General features: G+C 34.6%; 3 protein-coding genes across 5 annotated transcripts; 1 reads left to right on the top strand and 2 right to left on the bottom strand.

Annotated features, from left to right (window-relative positions):
* The first annotated feature begins 1801 nt into the window (after positions 1–1801).
* On the top strand, positions 1802–8718 carry LOC140829430 (probable transcription factor PosF21). Of its 2 annotated transcripts, XM_073192660.1 has the most exons (5): positions 1802–2070; positions 5082–5967; positions 6740–6872; positions 7232–7316; positions 8133–8718. In XM_073192660.1, the coding sequence occupies exons 2-5, from the start codon at positions 5279–5281 to the stop codon at positions 8447–8449; spliced, it is 1224 nt and encodes a 407-aa protein (XP_073048761.1). In that variant the 5' UTR covers positions 1802–2070; positions 5082–5278; the 3' UTR covers positions 8450–8718. The 2 variants fall into 2 exon arrangements, with proteins under 2 accessions (XP_073048761.1, XP_073048760.1); XM_073192659.1 differs by lacking the exon at positions 1802–2070 and having other exon boundaries at positions 4967–5967.
* Positions 8719–9825: 1107 nt separating this feature from the next.
* Positions 9826–17137, bottom strand: LOC140829429 (electron transfer flavoprotein-ubiquinone oxidoreductase, mitochondrial). 2 transcript variants are annotated; one of them, XM_073192658.1, is made up of 18 exons: positions 16618–17136; positions 15980–16056; positions 15093–15199; positions 14555–14636; positions 14374–14482; positions 14204–14250; positions 14031–14105; positions 13754–13870; positions 13093–13161; positions 12784–12876; positions 12507–12609; positions 11603–11727; positions 11089–11138; positions 10942–11008; positions 10692–10771; positions 10362–10490; positions 10225–10291; positions 9826–10053 (listed from the first exon to the last, which is right to left on the bottom strand). In XM_073192658.1, the coding sequence occupies exons 1-18, from the start codon at positions 17084–17086 to the stop codon at positions 9970–9972; spliced, it is 1950 nt and encodes a 649-aa protein (XP_073048759.1). In that variant the 5' UTR covers positions 17087–17136; the 3' UTR covers positions 9826–9969. The 2 variants fall into 2 exon arrangements, 1 of the variants encoding a protein (XP_073048759.1); XR_012117464.1 differs by lacking the exon at positions 9826–10053 and having other exon boundaries at positions 10224–10291; positions 10692–10767; positions 16618–17137.
* A 514-nt stretch (positions 17138–17651) lies between these two features.
* LOC140829985 (protein STRICTOSIDINE SYNTHASE-LIKE 13-like) lies at positions 17652–19443 on the bottom strand. The gene is made up of 4 exons (XM_073193265.1): positions 18922–19443; positions 18549–18836; positions 18285–18452; positions 17652–18188 (listed from the first exon to the last, which is right to left on the bottom strand). The coding sequence occupies exons 1-4, from the start codon at positions 19290–19292 to the stop codon at positions 17780–17782; spliced, it is 1236 nt and encodes a 411-aa protein (XP_073049366.1). The 5' UTR covers positions 19293–19443; the 3' UTR covers positions 17652–17779.
* Positions 19444–19934: the final 491 nt, after the last annotated feature.

The following is a 19934-nucleotide window of genomic DNA, read 5'->3' as shown; positions in this document are numbered from 1 at the left end:
TTTTATCCTCATCTTTTTCTTTTCTTTTCTTTTCTTTTTTTTTAAAAAAAGAATTAAGTTAATTTCAAACTAATAAATTACTTTTCTCCCCCCAATTATAATATTTGCGTGAAAAGGTGTGAAATGATATTTATTTGACAATCCGAGGAGTACAATGTAATTTCCTGTAATATTCCGATCAATAGGGCATGCAAATGAGTGTGTGCTAGAAAAGTGGGTCCAACTGGACTTTTTATAATAGTGGAGTGTGGGTTTTCGTAGGAACCATATGATTGTATAGTGTTGTCCCATGTTCCATCCTTTCAATCTCAAATTTATATATTTTTCCTTATAAATAAATTTAAAAATGAAGCCACATTCATCGTATATTCTAAGATCGTCGGAGGCGGTGCGACGAATAAGCGCTCGGCAATCTTTAAAACATCTAATTTTTCTCGTATATTAATAAATAATTTTCGTTATACATTATTTAGCATCTATATAGTGCATATAACATTGTATAATTTATCACAATTTTTTTTTTAAATTTTTTTTTATGGAAGACATGATATTTTATTACTTTCCTATAATTTGCGAAAGGGTTTTCCAAATTTGGATCGTGTGTGTATAATTGGGCTGTACGAGTGATATTTTGTTGGGTCAAATACAGAGCTATAAAATTTAATTGGAGGCCCAAAACAGTACCATTGTGTACACTATATAAATTTTCCAGCCCATTGATATAAAATCAGGGGCTCGCAATATGGAAGTTTAAGCCCATTACCTTCATAAAATTTAATTTATTCTATTTTTTAAAGCTTTTCTAAAAAGAATTTACTATTGCCCTTTTATACTGTTGAAATAATTATTTAAATGTTACCATTTTTATTATATTTAAATTTAAATTAACAATTTTTTTTATATTTTTTTTAACTTAGGAGTGATATAATAAATTAAATATTTTAAAATAAAGTAAATAATTTAGAAATTTGGTAAGATATTTTTTTTATAGTAAGTGGATAAGATAATTTATTTATGGATAATTTATAAGTTTATTAAAATATATTTTTATTAAAAAATGGAGTGATTTTGTAATTGAGTGTTGTATTTTTTTTGTACTTAAATGTGATAGCAAAACGCTAAATGTAGTTATTTCAAGGATCTCCTATTTTATAAAAATCGTATCCACTAAATGAAAATATCACAAAAAAATTCGTTAAAGACATCTTTTATTTAGATTATTAAAATATATTAATTTTTATATTAAAAATATTATTTATTATTATTATAAAACAATTAATTTTCGATCATCATCCGTATCCTTATAAAAACAATTAATTTTCGATTATTATCCTTATCCAATCGGGAATTAAAGTACACCTATGCATGGATTTAATAATTGATACCCCATGGATGAGACCATCAAGATCTGGCCCAAACCCTCGGCCCATATCTAAGGCCCACAGGTAGCCCACAGGTGAAGGGCCCATGTCAAGCCCATGTATTCTCCTATAAATACCAGGTTTGAGCGTATGATTTTTCATTCAGTATATTGTTTTCAGCAGCACCCTTAGCTGCTCCCCCCATATATCCTCAGTCACTGACTTGAGCGTCGGAGGGGCTACGCCAGGACACCCTCCTGGCCCCCTCCTAACGATCTTATTTGTGATTTCAGGCTCAGGGTAGTTTCAAAGCCCACGTCTGAATTAGTGACGCTTGCGTGGATCGGACCCTAAATTTCCCGTGAGTATCAATAATAATGACGATGAAAATTGATCCGCCGTCATTTCGAAGCCTCCTAATGTGTCCAACCCTGTGAAAAACATTTGCATTGTGTCTTTGCAGATCTTCGGACATCTAATAAATTTCAGCTACATGAATTCATCTGCGTGCATGTTGTTTTTGGGATTTGTAATCCCATTTTCCCGCTGATCTATTTCATACTTTCTTGTTTCATCTCACTTTTTTCTCTGTTGTTTTATATGTATACGTATGTATATTTGTATTCTTCATTTGAGTTGTGAATTGTATGGTTTTTACGCGTTCCTTTTTCCGTCCCTTTGTCCTCTTTGTTGTTTGAGTCTTAGATATGTAGCTTGAGCTATATGAATAATGATAGAGTTAGTTAGTCAATATGACAGCTGTATAATAGCTGTACAATAGTAGTTAAGAACTCTTGTTAAACTTAAGTTCTGTATACGGAAAATTGTTTTCGGTTGATTGGTTACCCTCCAGGCCATAAATTACATAAGAAATCTCCTCAGCACAAGCCCTTGAAATTCAATCAGAAGTACCCCAAGACTTGTGAAAATAATAGTTTCAACAATCTTGTTGATTCTGGGTCAATTGATGAATCAAAACCTACTCATGTGACGCCTCATACATTTACGGATGCTTGGTACCGCCAGATTCTGAAACTTCTTGGTGATTCTTCGCCAATGAATGAAGCCACCACAAATCTTGTAGGTAACTTCACAAGCCTAATGTCAATTTCAAATACTGATGAATGAGTCTTGGATAATGGTGCAAATGCTCACATTACAGGGACCTCAAGTCGACTGCACGACTCGCAACCATGTGCAACCACTCTTGGTTCAGTTGGGCTTCCAAATGATAACACCACTTGAATTCATTCTAGTGGTTCTGTTCGTATATCACCATCCCGTGTCCTACGTCGCGTACTACACGTTCATGATTTTTATTTCAATCTCTTATCAATATCCCAGTTCACCAAAGACCACAATTGTCGTGCTATTTTCTACCCACTTTTTTGTTTCTTTCAAGATCTTTTGACTGGGAGGATCATGGCGATTGGTAGACAAAAGCGTGATCTTTACTATCTTGCCAATACTTCATCTTCCGTAGAATCTGTAATATCCCACAATACCAATTATAACAACAACAATACTGTTTTGTCCACTTCATTGCATTCATGTACATTTTTTGATATTAAAGACAATGGTATTGATGTATGGAATAAAATATTTGGTCATCTGTCTCTGTCTAGATTGCAATTCCTACCCTTCATCAAGCACAAATCACTCACGAGTCACTGTCAATATGCCCCATTTCAAAACAAACTCGAAGTTCTTTTCCCACAGCAGATAAACATTCTTCACCTTATCCATTTCATCTATGACACATTGACATTTGGGGCCCCTATCGACATCCTACTCATGATGGTGCAAGGTATTTCCTCAATGTGGTTGATGACTTCTTGAGATGTACATGGGTTTTTTTTTTTAAATCTGATACATTACAGTTGTTGAAACAATTCTTTACCTACATTTCAAACCACTTCCACAAAAATGTGGAAACCATTCAAACCGACAATGCCACTGAATTTTTCAACGCTGAATGTCGACTCTATTTTGCTTCCATAGGCATTATCCATCAAAGCTCATGTCCCTACACACCCCAACAAAACCGCCTAGTTGAGCGAAAGCACAGGCACATTCTAAACATAGCTCGGGCACTCGAGTTTCAAGCCTATATTCCAGATTCATATTGGGGTGAATGTGTTCTTCATGCAGCATATTTGATTAATCGCACTCCCACTTTCTTACTGTCTAACAAAACATCATTTGAGGTTCTCTTCAACAAACCTCCCACATATAGCCATCTAAAAGTTTTTGGGAATTTATGCTATGCATCCAACCTCAAGCCTTTACATAAATTTGATGTTCGAGCCAAGCCATATGTATTTCTTCGAAACAATACAACATTTTTCAATCCTTTTCCTACCACAATCTCTCACCATCATATCAATCATTCCTTGCATCCATATCTGAATTCTAAGAACCTAAATCATTTAAGGAAGCCACATTTGATCCAAAATGATGTGAGGCATTGGATGCAGCCTTGGAGGCCAATCAAACATAGATGATTGTTCCTTTACCACCTGGCAAGAAACCTATTGGTTGCAAATGTGTATACAAAATAAAACACAAAGCAGATGGAAGCATTGACCGATACAAAGCCTGCCTCATTGCCAAAGGATATACCCAACAATATCGTATTGATTATCATGATACCTTCTCCCCAGTTGCTAAAATAGTTATTGTTCGATGTATGTTGGCCATTGCAGCAGTTAAGAACTGGTCTTTACATCACATGGATGGGACAAATACATTTTTACAAGGTGATTTACATGAATATATGTGTGTGTGTCAATCCCTCGAGGCTTTGCCAAAGAACGTGCAAACCATGCTTGCAAACTCATTAAATCATTATATGAGTTTTGAAGCAAACACCAAGACAATGGAATTCCAAATTTTGTCAAGTAATGTCTCAAAATAGACTCAAACAGTCCCTTCATGATCATTCCTTGTTCACCAAGAGACAAGGTGATTCAATTACAATGCTTTAACTCTATGTTGATGATATAGTCATTACAGGGAATGACATTGATTGCATCACTGCCTTAAAAACTATCTCCATCAGCATCTTTCCATTAAAGACCTTGGTCCACTCAAATATTTCTTAAGGATCGAATTTGCTCGTTCTAAGACAGGTATATGCTTAAATCAATGAAAATATACTCTGGAATTACTCTCTGATACAGGCTTTACTGGATGTAAACCTTATGATACTCCATGGAGCAACATTTGAAGCATACTACTCTGGAATATGATCAAAGCAACTCATCTTTAAAAACCGTCGCTAATAATACTATTTATTTTTAGTAATATTTGTTGTAAAATTTTAAAAATATTAGAAAGATATTGAAATAATTAAAAATAAAAAAATGACTAAGTGGACAGTGAGACCCATAAATAATGAAAGTTGATATTAAATGAATGTGGGTGTGTATTAATAATGAGAAAGTGTTAATGTAATGAATATGTGGCTCGTGGATTCCATAATTTTTGAGGAGATGAAGAGTTATTAATATAGATTAATGAGAACGGATGCGGATGCACTTATAAAATATCAGTTAAGAACTCTTGTTACACTTAAATTGCATGTACATAAATTTCCACTTTCAATTTTTTCTTAAATAAAAAACTCACCATGAGATATTATCTTCAATGAATTGATTTTCTCCGTTAATGGAGATGTACGAAGATTCGAATTGAATCTTTAACATTGAGTCTGGAGAGAGGATTTTTAGGGTTCATGTCTGACACCCATTTGGCAGGTTCACCAGAGAAAGGTGATCTTGTTTGTTGAAATTTTAAGCTGTCTATTTAATAGGGTTTTACTTCGTTTGGGATTTGATTGGACGATTTCCTCGTTTTTAAGGAGCCTTTGGGAGTTAAAGCATTGTGTTTTGGAGCTTTTTGAAATATTTTTGGTGATGGATAAGGACAAGTCTCACCACAGTAGTGAAAGCTTACTACCACCTTCGGGGAGGTACTCTGCTTTCTCACCATCTGGTAGTCTTTATAATGTGAAGTCAGAGGTACCAGGATCTTCAAAGTTACCTCCTTTTGGACCAGATGGTCATTTTGGTCACGGGTCACTACCTGATTCTAGCCGTTTTAGTCATGATATAAGCCGGATGCTTGACAACCCACCTAAGAAATTGGGGCACCGACGGGCTCACTCAGAGATTCTCACCCTCCCAGATGATATAAGCTTTGATAGTGATCTTGGGGTCGTGGGTGGATTTGATGGACCATCTTTTTCTGATGATACGGAGGAGGACCTGCTCTCCATATATCTCGGTATGGATAATTTCAATTCACCTTCGGTGACTTCTGAATACCAAGTCGGTGAAGCTTCTGCATCTATAGTAACCGAGTCACATGTTCGTCTTGCTCTGGCATCATCAGGCAGCATGTCAGCCGATATCATGGCTACTGGTTTAAATGATAAGCCAAGAATTAGGCATCAGCATAGCCAGTCCATGGATGGATCGGCTACTATCAAATCTGATATGCTAATGTCCGGTTTGGAAGATCTAACTTCAGCTGAATCCAAGAAAGCACTGTCTGCTGCGAAGCTTGCTGAACTTGCTCTTATCGATCCAAAGCGTGCTAAGAGGTAATATTTTCAATAATAACACATTGTTAAGACTTTAAAACCAAGTTAGTTCTTTTGGTTTCTTTTTGTATTTACCAACCCATTGATTGATTAATAACTATGGCTTGACTAATCGGGGCATTGTGATGATTTTCTACTCTATTTGTAGTTTACAATAACAGCTAGATGTTTCAAATGCATAGTAATTTCACACTTATGCCCACTAGTTGAACATTATTTTATATTTTGTCGCTTTTATAATATCTTTAGAGTGAAGAAGCGCGGAATTACTGCATTTTGTCAAGATCCAAATCTTGAGTTGTCTCCTAATTATTTTTTTAGTGAGTGTTAGAAAGCTCTTTTTTACTTTTCGTGCAGCACTTCTTTTAAGTTTTTATTTGGCGTGCTACCTTAAAATTTTTGTAGATTCCTCAATGTGAGTGGGCTTGCTTGAATTTTGTTTTGGACAGAGTCTTAAAATCACAAACTATGTATTTCCGTAGTTTCTGGGATATGTGCTCCTGATTGGTCTTAGCAAAACATGACTCTCAATTTCTTATCTTTATCATTATCTTATTAACTCTCTATTGCTTGGCATTCATGTTTCCTTTTTCAGACTGTAATTCGTAGAATGAGAATGCGATGTTACATAATCCGTCTTTTATTCTATTGGTGATTTTACTAAAAAAAATTATCTGAACATTTTTTTCCTGTTTAGATTTTTGTAGAGAGAGAGAGAGTCAGCTGTTAAGTTTTTTTTATTTCTCATATGTATGTTGCATATCTTGAACAGGATTTGGGCAAATAGGCAGTCTGCGGCAAGGTCAAAGGAACGGAAAATGAGGTATATAGGGGAGCTTGAAAGGAAAGTCCAGACCTTGCAAACAGAAGCAACTTCCTTGTCTGCACAGTTGACCTTGTTGCAGGTTCTTTTAAACCTTTACTTGTAATGAATATTAATTATTATTGTTGGATGGTTTCCAAACAACACTTGCCCTCCATCCATCGTAGACAAAAGAACTAGAGAAACTCATGCATATCTTCCAAAAGGCTTACAAGTATAATGCATCTCAGGGTCCTTAGAGGAAAGTAAAGTAGACTTAGTTGAATAAAATGAAATGTAAATGATGAAAGCAGAAATCTGGTAAAATGAAGATTCTTCTTGTAGCATTCTTCTCTCTCAACTACTTCCATAGCTTTTAGCCTTTGAGCTACATTTAAGCCACATTTAACCAATATTGAGACAGCTTTATGTGGACTTTATCCTTTTCTTTTTAACCAACAGAGAGATACAAATGGTCTTACCGCTGAGAACGGTGAACTCAAACTTCAGTTGCAAACATCAGAACAACAAGTACACTTGCAAGATGGTGAGACTGCTTTGTTGCCAGGAACTTTCATTCATTTTTTTCTGTTTACTTCCTGGTATATAGTTTATGGGGAATACCAAAATAATTAACTAGAATAATGTTAACTGATGCTTGACTTGAAGTTATACCAGTGCCCTTAATTGATCATTAAGTGGATTAACTAGTGCCATTTGCTGCCATTTCTAAAAACAAGTAGAGATTAGGATCATTTAGTTATTCTTTGATTCTCTTGAATGATGCGAGGATTAGAGCAGCATTTTAAATTCCATTGAATTCCTCGAATAAGACTTGACATTTTCATGAAAGGATATTTTTCTTATTACATTAGGTGGATTTTTTTCGTACTTTTTTATGAAACTAACATGATGTATTTTTAATATAGCTTAATATTTATTATTGCTATTTTCCTAAATTTAACACAAAATTTCTGCATCACCATGATATTTCCTCGTGTCCTGAACAATAATAGAATTAGAGAAGTGGGTGTAAAATTTGCATATACAGATTTCCTTAAGCAGTTCAGCTTCATTTAAGTGACGATATCATCTTTGATTCCATTGTGGAAAACATGTTTTATGTGTTCATTCAAAAGAAAATTGAAGAGAACACTGGAAACTAATTCACATATTATTTTATGACTCCCGCATCTATTATTTGCTATTCTGATTTGTTTTACCTGTAATTCATGCAAGGAAAATCTAATATAATTTCATTTTCATTCATCTGGTTTTCTTTTTCTCACTCCCCTTCATTAACTTCTGTTCAAACGAAGCACTAATAGCTTAAAATCTGATGTTCCTTTACTGTTTAAACCAGCTTTGAATGATGCACTGAAGGAAGAGATCCAGCATCTGAGAATGCTGACAGGTCAAACAATTTTAAACGGTGGAGCTAAAATGAATATCCCCGCGTCCTATGGCGCAAACCAGCAATATTACCCCAACAATCATGCGGCAAACGCGTTGTTAACAGCTCAACAATTGCAGCAGCTCCAGATACAACAGGGTCAGAAACAGCCACACCTGACTCAGCAGGTGCAACCCTCGATGCAGCAGGAACTGCAGCAGCTGAGAAATTCTGCGCCATCTTCTCTGTATAAGTTCCTTGCTCCCAATGCGTTGTCAAAGGATTAGAAGTGGTAAATGTGTGTGCATTGGTTTGTTCGATATCGGAGATCTGTATCCTGCATATTGGTTATCACAAAGCTCAGAAACTCGTTGTCATTATGTTTAGGTTATTGTATCAACGTGATATGTGCTTCTTTTTTTGTCTTGGTAGTGTATGAAATTTAGGTGAATGATTTGTTATATTATTTGTTCAATTTGCTGCCTCTGGAGCATGAGGTTCCTTTGTTCAGTTAGTTACTTTAGTATTATTAAATGATATTCCAGTTTGTTGTTTTGGTGGGTTACAAGTATTTTTTTATTCAATTCAGCTATCAGTAGTGAGTAAAATAGTCATTTCGAATATTGCTTCTGATTTTTTTCAACAGTTACTAGGAAAATGTCAACAAGCTTTTAAACAAATTTTATGATAAAAACCTTTGGAGATGTGAGGTAGTTGACTCAGAAGTTTAAAATGATGTCGAATGTAAGGTGGTTCAAAACATATTCTGCTAGGTTTAATAAGAATGAATGATTTTGGGGGAAGTGGCACATGTGTGCAAGTAAGCCAAACCTACAGAGTGGGGTTGACACATTATTTTTCCCAAATAGAAAATTATTTAAGGTTGCATTTGAATTTGTAGATTATAAATCCATTTATTTCAAATCTATTTTTGTTGTTTAAAAAAATAAGATCATAAACTTCAAATTCATCGATTATATGTTTATATATATAATATTTCGTGTTAATTATGATGAATTTCTAGTTTATTCACTGACATTATCATTTAAAATACATTCTACTTTTTGAGTGAGTCTCATGTGAGACCGTCTCACGGATATTAATCTGTTAGACGGGTCAACCCTACAGATATTCACAATAAAACGTAATACTCTTAGCATAAAAAGTAATACTTTTTCATGGATGACCCAAATAAAAGATCAGTCTCACAAATACGACCGGTGAGATCGTCTCACACAAGTTTTTGCCCTACTTTTTATACCTAACGTGTAAATAATTAAGATATAGATCTAAGATTTGATTTATTATTTATTGTTAATAATAAAATCATAATCGAAATTCATGGAATTGGAAATAAGTTATTTGGAATCATGAATTCTTCTTTATTTTAGGTCATCCAATTTATTTATATTAATTTAATTCCGATGATTTTAAATTCATTCTCTGAATGTTAGTAACTATGATAGATTTTTAAATTTAAAATATATTCCCAAATCAAATGTCTTTATATAAGTTAAATTCAATACATCCAAAACAACTTCGGGTTTGGCTATTAAATTTTTTTTCTTATTATAATTGGTTGGGGGAGGATTAGGGCTATCCAGGGAAAACAATTGGTGGTAATGAAAGGTGAGAGTCCAGGATTTTAGGAAACCAAAGAAAAATCTAATCAAGCAAAGATTATGCGAGCAAAAAACCCAAATTTCTCAAAAAAACATCATTTTTATTCTATACTTCTACAGAATCAAAGAACATTTTGATACCCCTACAGCTACAGCATGGCGACAAGATTCGGACTCCATTATTATCACATGACTGTGTAGCCTGGTCCTCCGCCGCCTTCTGGCACCGTCCACTCGATATTTTGCTTGGGATCTTTAATATCACAAGCCTGAATAAGTATGAAAACTTCTGCCTCATTAATGTTTACTACAAAGAATCGTGTGGAAAAACAAGTGTTGCGAGCCTAAACAAAGGCAACCGAATGGTAGAATTATCCATAAAATTTCAATTACTATTTTTTGGATTTTGAACTAAAGCTAGAAATCGTGTAGCTTATTACCTTGCAATGCAAGCAATTCTGAGCATTGATCTGCAGCTTTAACCGACCACTCTCATCTGCAATGAACCTATATGGATCATAGAAGTGATTCAGTGACGATGAAAAACATTTATTCATAATATAAAAATCATACTTACTCGTAAACGCGTGCAGGGCAGTATCTGGATTCAGGTCCAGCATATGCTGGTAAATTTACAAGTTCGGGAACTTTTGTATCACGCAGACGCAGGTGAGCAGGTTGGTCATGATCATGATTTGTGTTGCTCCTAATTGAAAATGGAACATAGAATTTAGCAATGAAAAATTGAAAGGCCTACAGAAAGCAATGAAAAATTGGAAGGCCTACAGAAAGCAATGAAAAATTGTAAGGCCTACAGAAAAAGATCAAATGACGCAGATTCTTTTCATGACTTTTCCAAGGATTCCCAATGAATAAATGTCTAAATAAACTAGAGTAGAGAAAGTACCGGTACAAAGAGGTTGTTATGTCAAACGATACAGCACCATCAGGTTTTGGGTAATCGATTGGTGCCCACAACCGTGCTTCCTTAAAATTTTGTTCATCAGTATCAGCAAGAAAGAATAATCATATTTTCATTTCAGCTAATAATAATGTAACTGATCGATAAACTGCTAAACCGATACTTTACAAAGATAGAAAATCGCCATCAGATAGTACAATAACAAGTGTGCGACTATATTGCAAAAAGTTCTTACCTCAGTTGCCTCGTGGTCAGGTTTTCCATGTTTCAGAGTCCATGGAGATTTTCCTTTCATTACGTAGCTACCACCAAAGGCAAATTATGTTGGTTATTATATTCCCAAAAAAACATATGTACCTGCACAAATTAGAGATAATCTTACTGTTCTATGGCACTTAGAGCCAAACCAGGAAAGAGCCCATATTCAAATGCCTGCAATACACACAAGACAAATTTCTAGTTGGATGTTAATTGATTTTATCTAGATTTTCAAAACTGTAGGAAATATTATTATGCAACAAATTTCTCTTTTTTCCAGAAAGGAACAAACTTGTTCGTGTGGGTGAGGGGAAGTAGGTAAAATCTCACCTGTAAGCATAAAATAAACCAAAAGGAAGAGAAGAGGGGGGTGGGGGGAACTGCGTCTATAACGGCCAAAAAATACAACTAGGCAGCACAAACACATAAGGTAAATTGATTTTATCTAGTTTGATACAAGCAAGTTCTACTTAGGATCACATGTACATAAAACATTTTAAAATCCCCGTGAGAATGAGCTTTATGGCCAACGCTGCGACAAAATTGAGAGCGTTGAAATACATTTCATTTCTTACCAAACAGAAACACCAACCTAGTTACTCTGAAAGTGTAATTTTTATCAAATAAAAACACTTAACTGGACGATAGTTTCTTGCAGTATGAAGTTCCTTCCATACCCACGAATTTTTTAAACTGCTCCAGAAGGCCTCTAAAGGTGAATCTTCATGGAGTGTGCCGAAAACAGATTCAGCAGCAAGCATTCCTGAGACAGAAAGTGAATAAACATGCTTACATTGGATTCTTTGTTGTCATTTATAAACTGAAAATATATGATGAAATTTTATCCAGACAGATACCTTAGAATATTTCCTTGACATATCAAATCTGTGTTGCCAAACAGATCCTTAAAATATTTAAAACCACCAAACTTCACATACACTTTGTATTTATTGTTAATTTATATTAGAAAACCTTTACAATAATTAAATCCATTCACATATAAAGTGCCCATCACAAGTATATTATGTTGATTAAATCTGGTTGTTCCATGAAATCAATCCTATTCCAAGTCAAAAATTCATTGCCTTAAATATGGACCACTTGGACCACTGACAAATATGGTGCTTGTACATCTAGTCTCACTACGCAGTATTTTTTAACAAACCCCTTGATTCTTGATTTGGAGAAAGTATAATTTTTATTTTGCCAAGAACAACCCCAGATGAGGGTTTCTCCTCTTAAAGGGCAGTAAAATTTTCTCCATAGATAAATGCCAAAACATAAACAGGTTAAAACATAAGGAATTATGTTTACTTAAACCAATTAAAGTTAATTTATATGTAAAGAACTTTAAACTATACAATTAGCAAGTCTTGAGCAACACTACAAATATTCAGATTTTCCGCAATTATCATCGGCATTGAAGACAGATTTATAATAACCAAACATTTTATGCTTTTCTCGTGGGTTTCATATTCACTGTCAAATATCAAGTACAAATTAAATGGAAAAATTTTAAATAATAAATTCAGTCACCAGTACCTGATTTCATTGCAGTGTGAGACCCTTTAATTTTTGGAACATTTAGAAAACCGGCAGAACATCCGATGATTGCTCCACCAGGAAAAACTGGATATGGAAGGGACTGCAATTTGACTAACATAAAATTCTAATTGTATAAGATCTAAAGAATATTAAATTGGCTGGAATATTACGGAAATGAATAAAACTAGGAAAACATTGGAATTCTGCTTTTTTTCTACTTTCTCAGTGATATTGAAACTCTAAATATTTAAAGCAAAAAACAACTCTCATACACCTGATAGCCGCCTTCGTTTAAAGTGCGAGCACCGTACTCAAGGACCGTACCTCCCTCAAGAAGAGGTCTGATGGCTGGGTGCTGCTTAAATTTCTGAAATAAATACATAAAATAAAATCAAGATTGAGATTTCTGGCATGAAACAGGCACTTATGTTGCCAGATATTAGAAAAAAAAGATATTTAAATTCCTTCATAAATTCAGTAAGCAGAATTCAGAGGGCAGGGGCCACGAATAATCCAGAGGGTAGAAGAAAACAGTGAAGAAATAACAAGCAAAATGAAAACATTAATTGTTCATCAAAATTACCTGGAACTCTTCATATGGACTTAAGAAAGGATTGTGATAGTTCAAGGCAACCACCAAGCCGATAGCCACCTGTAAGATGGAAAAATAAGACCACATTTCAAATTCAATTAAGGTTTATACGTTAAAAGATGGTTGGTATGCCCCATATGCAAGGCATAAACTGAAACAACATTGAAACATAAGTTGAGACAAAAGATGCACAATTCGTGTTAAACAAGCAGGAGGTATGAAAACTTACCCTCTTCTGTAGCTAAATTGGAAATGAGAACGCTGGAAACTAAGTAGCACCATTCAATGGGTTACACTTGTTATAAATTTTTAAAATTTAAACTGCAGCGTGTACTTAGATATTAATTTTTTTTTTGCATGGAGTTGATTATTGAGTCATGATATCCATCCAACAACCAGATTCTTTTAGAAATGAAAACAACAAAAGCCTAAATAGTTAGATGATAAGTTCTTTCTATCAGAGATCAGAGATGAACTTTCTTTTAGGCAAATTAAATTTATAACCCAAGATATTTGTTTGAACTGGAAGAGCACAATATATCTAGAAGTAGAGTAAGTATTTCAAACTGAAATGTTCAATTTGAGCGCAATTTTCTGGTATGACAATCACAGGGGCCTTCTTGTTATTCAATACACATAATATTGGAATTACCTGCCTATCCTTCATATGATACAAGAACGAGCCCCCATAAGTCTTGTGGTCCAGTGGCCAGCCTATGGTGTGAAGCACAGCGCCAGCATCATGCTTGTCTGCACTAATTTCCCAAACCTGCCAATACATTATTTGAGGAACAAGTTCAGCTTTCCAAAATCCAAACACTAGGAAAGATTAAGAAGCATTTTTTATTCCCTTTCTTATACAATAAGGATGCTTTGTTCAAAATAAAAATAGAAAAGTGAGTGTAAAGATGTGGGATACTGTAAATCACCTCTTTGAGTCCTAAAGCATAAGTTTGATGTTGCCCTTGCCCTTTCTCTCGCAAATTGTACTTTTTAATTATTTTCTGGGCACAAATCGTATGAAAACATGTTATAACATTATTCAGACCCATCCAAGGGATTTTTTAATATCATCAAGACATTAAGTTAATTTTCTGAAAACCTCAGATAGAGATCCTCGGCAACCTTCTGCAAGCAGTGTCATGCGCCCTATATATTACAATAGCAAACTCAGTCTACAAAAGGAAGATGTCGAACAGAAAGAGAACATATCATGTTGTTCTTCATTTCAAACAGATACACGCAAGTATATTGTTAGGTCATAATACTTGCCCTTCAGTTCAACGCCAGGCTGAAAATTTTCTTTCTTAGAGCCATTTTTAGCCACTCCCATATCATTTGTTGCGATGCCAATTACCTTGTCATTTGTGCCATATAATACCTGAAAGTAAATTGATAAATAAGAACAAAATTTCATCAGAAAGTGATCCCAAAAAAAAAAAAAGAAATTTACCTCACTAGCAGCAAAGCCTGGGTATATCTCAACTCCTAATTCTTCAGCCTTCATTCCCAACCACCGTACTAACTGACTCAAACTGAAAAGTATCTTGAGCATTAATAAATGAGGGTATAAATGACAACTGCATGTATACCAAGCTCGTCTGTATAAAGACATGAATATGTTGACATAGTTATACTTTAAAATCATTTCAAGATTCCTACTCCTCGAAAACAAAAAGAAGCACTTTCCATGATTCAGCTTCAAAGTTGGAGTTGTCGCCATCACAAGAAATATTATCAAGGAACTTAAACATAAGAAAAGAAGCAATTTACCAGTAAAAAGGGAAGGAACATTATTATTCTTGATAAAAAAAACTCCACGTGGGAGGGATCACAGGATTCCACCGAGTCAGAACATGGTATACAAGGTAACAAAGTAGTAAAACTGTAGAACATTTTCAAAATATTTTCCAAATAAGTGGCCTCAATGGTTACGAGTCTCGTTTATATAATTTTGTCGTCAAAAGACATGAAAAACTCTATAGCTTTACCTTATAACATAATTTCCTCGGTTATTAAAAGGAGACGGTAAGGAAAAAGCACGACTCTTGGAAAGCAACCAAAACTTATCGGAAGACACGGGGACATGAATAGGCGCCTGCATTAACATCAACCAGTAAGACCTAAACTAGAGTATCAGGTATGATAAGAACAAAAAAGTGGAGTATCAAGCACAATCAATCATAGATGAATAACATCATTTCTAACTTCAAATATTTGAACTTTGATCATACACTGTTAGCTTTTTAAAATTAGCTAATCTAGAATACTATTCGGAAATACCAAGCCACAATATTTGCAATGTATTCAGCGGTTCGTGGGGGGATGTTGCTTGATTGCTTATGAAAGAGGTGGGAAGAACACATTTTCATCCTAATGGATGATGTTAATCATCCAAACCAGAGTTTATTGCATTGGTATTTACCAACTCACTACTGGAAAGGGAAAGGGAAACGGAAACAGAAAGAATCCTTGATCACAAAACATTGGTGTCAGAAAATAATTAAGAACGTTCAACACAAAAGCTTCTAAGCCTTCATTCTTGAACATCTGCAGAGTCAACATAAACCAATTGTATTGTTCAGGTAACAATTCTTTCAGTCCTCCCAAGCATCTAGCCGCACCTTCCAAACTATTTGCGTAACACTTTGCAACAACCTATTCTTTTCTTCTCAAGGTATGTTTAATAGAAAGGTTGTCAGTTCCAAAACAACAGCATGATTTATTAAGATATCCATCGAAATTGCCAAACACAAGCTCCGGTCAAATTCTCTCAAAAAGAAGATTTGAATATATTATGAAACTGAACTGAAAGTTGCATTTGGAACATGCTTTTGATCTTTAGAGGGCACACATATACACAAAACCAAAAACAAACCTCTTCCTGTTTCCACTTTGGAAGTAGTTCATTCAATGCTCGAGGCTCAAAAACGTTCCCTGATAGTATATGAGCACCTAAAGACCAAACCACAAAAAGGGTGGTCACAGTTAAGTTGTTTAGAAATCAACATGTTGAACAGTGAACTAGAACATTTAACAAAGAGTTGGCATATTGATAAAGAATGAAGCTGAAGCAGTTTAGAACACAAGGAAAAATGAAGTCTCCATTCTTCAAATCCATTCCGACAAAAGATTAAAGACTCCAAGGAAAAAAGCAAGACCATTGGAATCTTTATATAGACACAAAATAGTCCCCGCTGTTAAAGATCATCAAATTTTAATCCTACACACTATCTCCACATTATTTCAGTACTTTCACATGCCAAATCAATATTTCAAGAGAATAGGTAAAAACTACATTAGCTCATCACTCCATAAACAGTTCATAATACCATGCCCAGCTCTCTTAACTAAAAAAATATTCAAATTTAACTCTTAAAAATTTCATAAAAATGTAAATCTCACCAAATATACTGGCTCTGCCTTTATCTAAAATTCGAACTTGAAAGCTTCGTTTGCATGTGCATATAACGAAACATTCAATTTGGCAGGTAAAAAGGAGAAGCAAAGACGTACCAACTTCCGCTCCCTTCTCCACAACGCAGACAGATAAATCAACATCCTTTTCTTTGCATAGCTGCTTCAATCTTATAGCTGCAGATAATCCAGCGGGTCCTGCGCCAACAATCACCACATCATAATTTAAAGAATCTCTGCACACCGATTCACCACTGAAACTCCTTATTGTACCAACCAAACTCGGAGGCCTCCAAAAACCAATACCGGCCCAACAAAGTTCTTTAATTTTTGACGGGATTTTGGGGAAGCCAGATGAGAAAAACCCATTTCTATTATGATCTAAAAATTCGGTCTTTGCCGAATTTATAGAATGCCGACATGAATAAAGAACCTTCGGTTGCGCGCGCACAGAGTGGGGATCGCTATGTTCTAAAAGATTGTGCAGAGGTGGAAAACGAATCGGAAAGGAGTAAGATTTTACGGAAGATGATTTCGATTTGGAAGAGGAGGAGACGAGCTTCAACATGATTTAGCAGTACTTGGGAGAAGCAGAAACTGGAAGATATGATACCATTTATTATATTTCAATTTTTAAAACTCCCAAATTATATGTTTTGATTATGATTATGTTCTGATTAAAATTATTAAAATTCATAATATTCTTGTAATTCCTTCCAATAAAATGTACCAGGAAATCGAGTTGACTCGCAAATTATAATTTAATTTTTAAAAATATAGTTATAATAATATTTAATAGTAAATGTCATAGTTTATTTTAATATAATCTAAATTTATATAAACGTTAAATCTGTGAGTATTGATCTAATTATTTAAAAATTATATGTATTTAGGAACAAAATCATCATAGATATTCTTATTTCGGATTGGTATGAAAATATAGTATAATGAATTTTTTAAGATAATGTTTTAGAGTTTCTGGATATGAAGTTTTTATTTTATTTTCCTAACTAATAAATTTCTGTTCTTTTTCGATTATAATGGTATATTATATAAATTTATTATTATAACGCATACAATTAGTATTCCGGACAATACGAATAATCAAACATTTTTTTCATCGAACCAATAATAAAAGGCATTAATAATCTAATTATATGAAAAACAAAGAACAAATTATAGATTAAGATTGAAAGAGAATAAACAGATCAGAATTACATATTTTCTCTAACAACAGATTGGATCAAATTCACACACATAACTAAATTTGTAGAGGATAAGGAAGAGTTGTAATATGGTTGTGCGCCACAGTCCCTATCCAAAGCTTCCCATTTACCTCTTTCACTTCGCTCACCAACTTCATCACCACACCTTCCTTGTCTTCAAGAACATCCAGAATGTCCCCTTCATCACTCAACTTTGATATCGCAGTGTACATTCTCATTCCCGCCATTCTAGCCAAGTATCTCATCGGGATAGGTAGCCGGAAGTACACGCTTCTCAGCCATGGGTTGTGGACTAGAATCTCTTGTACACGAGTCCTGCAACAGTCTATCGCCACCCAATATTCGCCTTTATCGTTTATTCTCACGTTATCAGGGAATCCTGGTAGATTTGCAACAAGTTGTGTCGTGCCCGTTTTCGGACCCTTTAAGAAGTACTTCATGATCCTGTAACATGGTTAGAAATCCTATCGCATTATGTTATAGTGTACGGGGACACAGATATCATAATAACAAATAACTTAGTAATAATACTATGCTCGCCTGCAATTTGTAGTTTCCGTGTATAGTAGAAAAGATTGGTCTTTTGAGAGCTGGACTCCATTAGGAAATGCTAATCCTTCCAACACAACATGTGTTGTTTTTGTTGGAGGGTCGTATCTGAGAAGTCTCCCACTTGCTTCCCCTTCCAACAAGATGAAGAAATGGTTCCTGCATTCAAGATTTTGTTAGTCGTGAAACTTGTGGTACCAAATCCGTTTTGGTGGTGAACTTTATGGTCGAATGGTTCCATGTACATGAACTTACACCCTATTGTACTTCTTGCTAGTATCTGTGAAGAAGATGGATCCATTGCTATGAATATCAAGGTCGTTAGCAAAAAGAATAGGCGTGCCATCATCGACTTGCGTCGCCAAAGGAGTGGCCAGGCCTCCTTCGGGACCTACAACAAGTAGGCCATAGTAAGCATCTGCAATATACAGGTTTCCGGTTTCCAGGTCGAACCTCAGGCCGAGGGGACGCCCACAATCTGACTCGAGCTTCCATTGCTTCGCTGTTGTTGAATCGACACCTTTTGCACATAGTTTCTCAGACCTGCAGACAAGGTTGCATAAAAATGGTTACCTATCCATACTTTTTGCGCTTATATTTGATATATTGTCTCCAAAAATGAGCTTACCAAGTAGCTGTAACTAGTGCAAATGTTTCCCACCCAACATCTTCCCCCATCCACCTAACCACACGTCCATCAGCTAGTCCAGCATATGGACCACGACCCCGAGAATCAAATTCCAACGATTCGGGCCCGAAAACGTCGTCCTTAAACTCCAATCTCCCTAGTCCAAGCCGGCTCCGGTTATCTCCCGGCCAAGTCTCCATGACTTGATGGTAAAGTGCGATATCATTCTTTACCGGCCTAAAGTCTTTTCCCCCGACCGGACTCAACCCGAACGGGTCCATAACCATAAAGCTTAAGACTAACACAAATAGTACTAGATATGGATGCTGAAATAGAATCCCATCTTTTATTTGCAATGTTCTTTTCTCCATTTGGGAGGAAGAAACGTGTGTCTTGTGCCACTGTTTTGCAGCAATTCATGTCGAGTAATGTTTGTGAAACGGTAATATAGGATTTGGACTCTTTCAATTCATGTGAGAATTGTGAGGCATTTTGTGGTTTGGGAGTAGATTCTTCATGGTTTTGGTGTTTATTGTTTTTTTTAAGAAAAAATTTGACAAATATCTATACTATTATAAATATATGAGTTTGAATTGTGAATTTATTTGGTTACCCTTTTCCAACTATTACTTAATTAATGTCTTATTTATTTATTTAGGTGACTTTTCAATTTTCTTATCTAATTACCTAATTTGTTTAATTGATACATTTTATTTTACTATGCATTATTTCACATCAATATATTTTCTAAGCTTTATAATAAAAAATGGTTTCAACTTAATTTTTTTAAACTTCAAGTTACATTAATATATAAATTTTTTGTTAGCTGTTCAGATTTAATTTTTAAAACTTCAATTTAAAAAAACATATATGTTTTATACCTAAAAATAGTTCAAACTTTATTTTTTAAACTTCAAGTTAAATTAACATATATCTATAAATTTTTTGTTAACAATTCGAACTTAATTTTTTAAACTTTAAGTTTACAAAAACATATATGTTTTATAAATAAA

Source organism: Primulina eburnea, chromosome 4 (genome assembly GCF_022965805.1).
Source record: "Primulina eburnea isolate SZY01 chromosome 4, ASM2296580v1, whole genome shotgun sequence".
Lineage (NCBI taxonomy): Eukaryota > Viridiplantae > Streptophyta > Magnoliopsida > Lamiales > Gesneriaceae > Primulina > Primulina eburnea.
The sequence above is the reverse complement of the archived record's forward strand: the minus strand, read 5'-3'. Positions and strand labels throughout refer to the sequence as shown.

Coding starts and splice junctions, on each gene's coding strand:
- LOC140829430 (XM_073192660.1), top strand. CDS start 5,279: ATGGATAAGGACAAGTCTCACCACAGTAGTGAAAGCTTACTACCACCT. Junction 5,968..6,739: donor GATCCAAAGCGTGCTAAGAG/GTAATATTTTCA, acceptor TATCTTGAACAG/GATTTGGGCAAATAGGCAGT. Junction 6,873..7,231: donor CACAGTTGACCTTGTTGCAG/GTTCTTTTAAAC, acceptor TTTAACCAACAG/AGAGATACAAATGGTCTTAC.
- LOC140829985 (XM_073193265.1), bottom strand. CDS start 19,292: ATGGAGAAAAGAACATTGCAAATAAAAGATGGGATTCTATTTCAGCAT. Junction 18,453..18,548: donor AGCAAGAAGTACAATAGGGT/GTAAGTTCATGT, acceptor TCTTGAATGCAG/GAACCATTTCTTCATCTTGT. Junction 18,189..18,284: donor ACGGAAACTACAAATTGCAG/GCGAGCATAGTA, acceptor ACCATGTTACAG/GATCATGAAGTACTTCTTAA.
- LOC140829429 (XM_073192658.1), bottom strand. CDS start 17,086: ATGTTGAAGCTCGTCTCCTCCTCTTCCAAATCGAAATCATCTTCCGTA. Junction 11,728..12,506: donor TCACACTGCAATGAAATCAG/GTACTGGTGACT, acceptor TTTCTGTCTCAG/GAATGCTTGCTGCTGAATCT. Junction 10,054..10,224: donor AGAATTGCTTGCATTGCAAG/GTAATAAGCTAC, acceptor ATACTTATTCAG/GCTTGTGATATTAAAGATCC.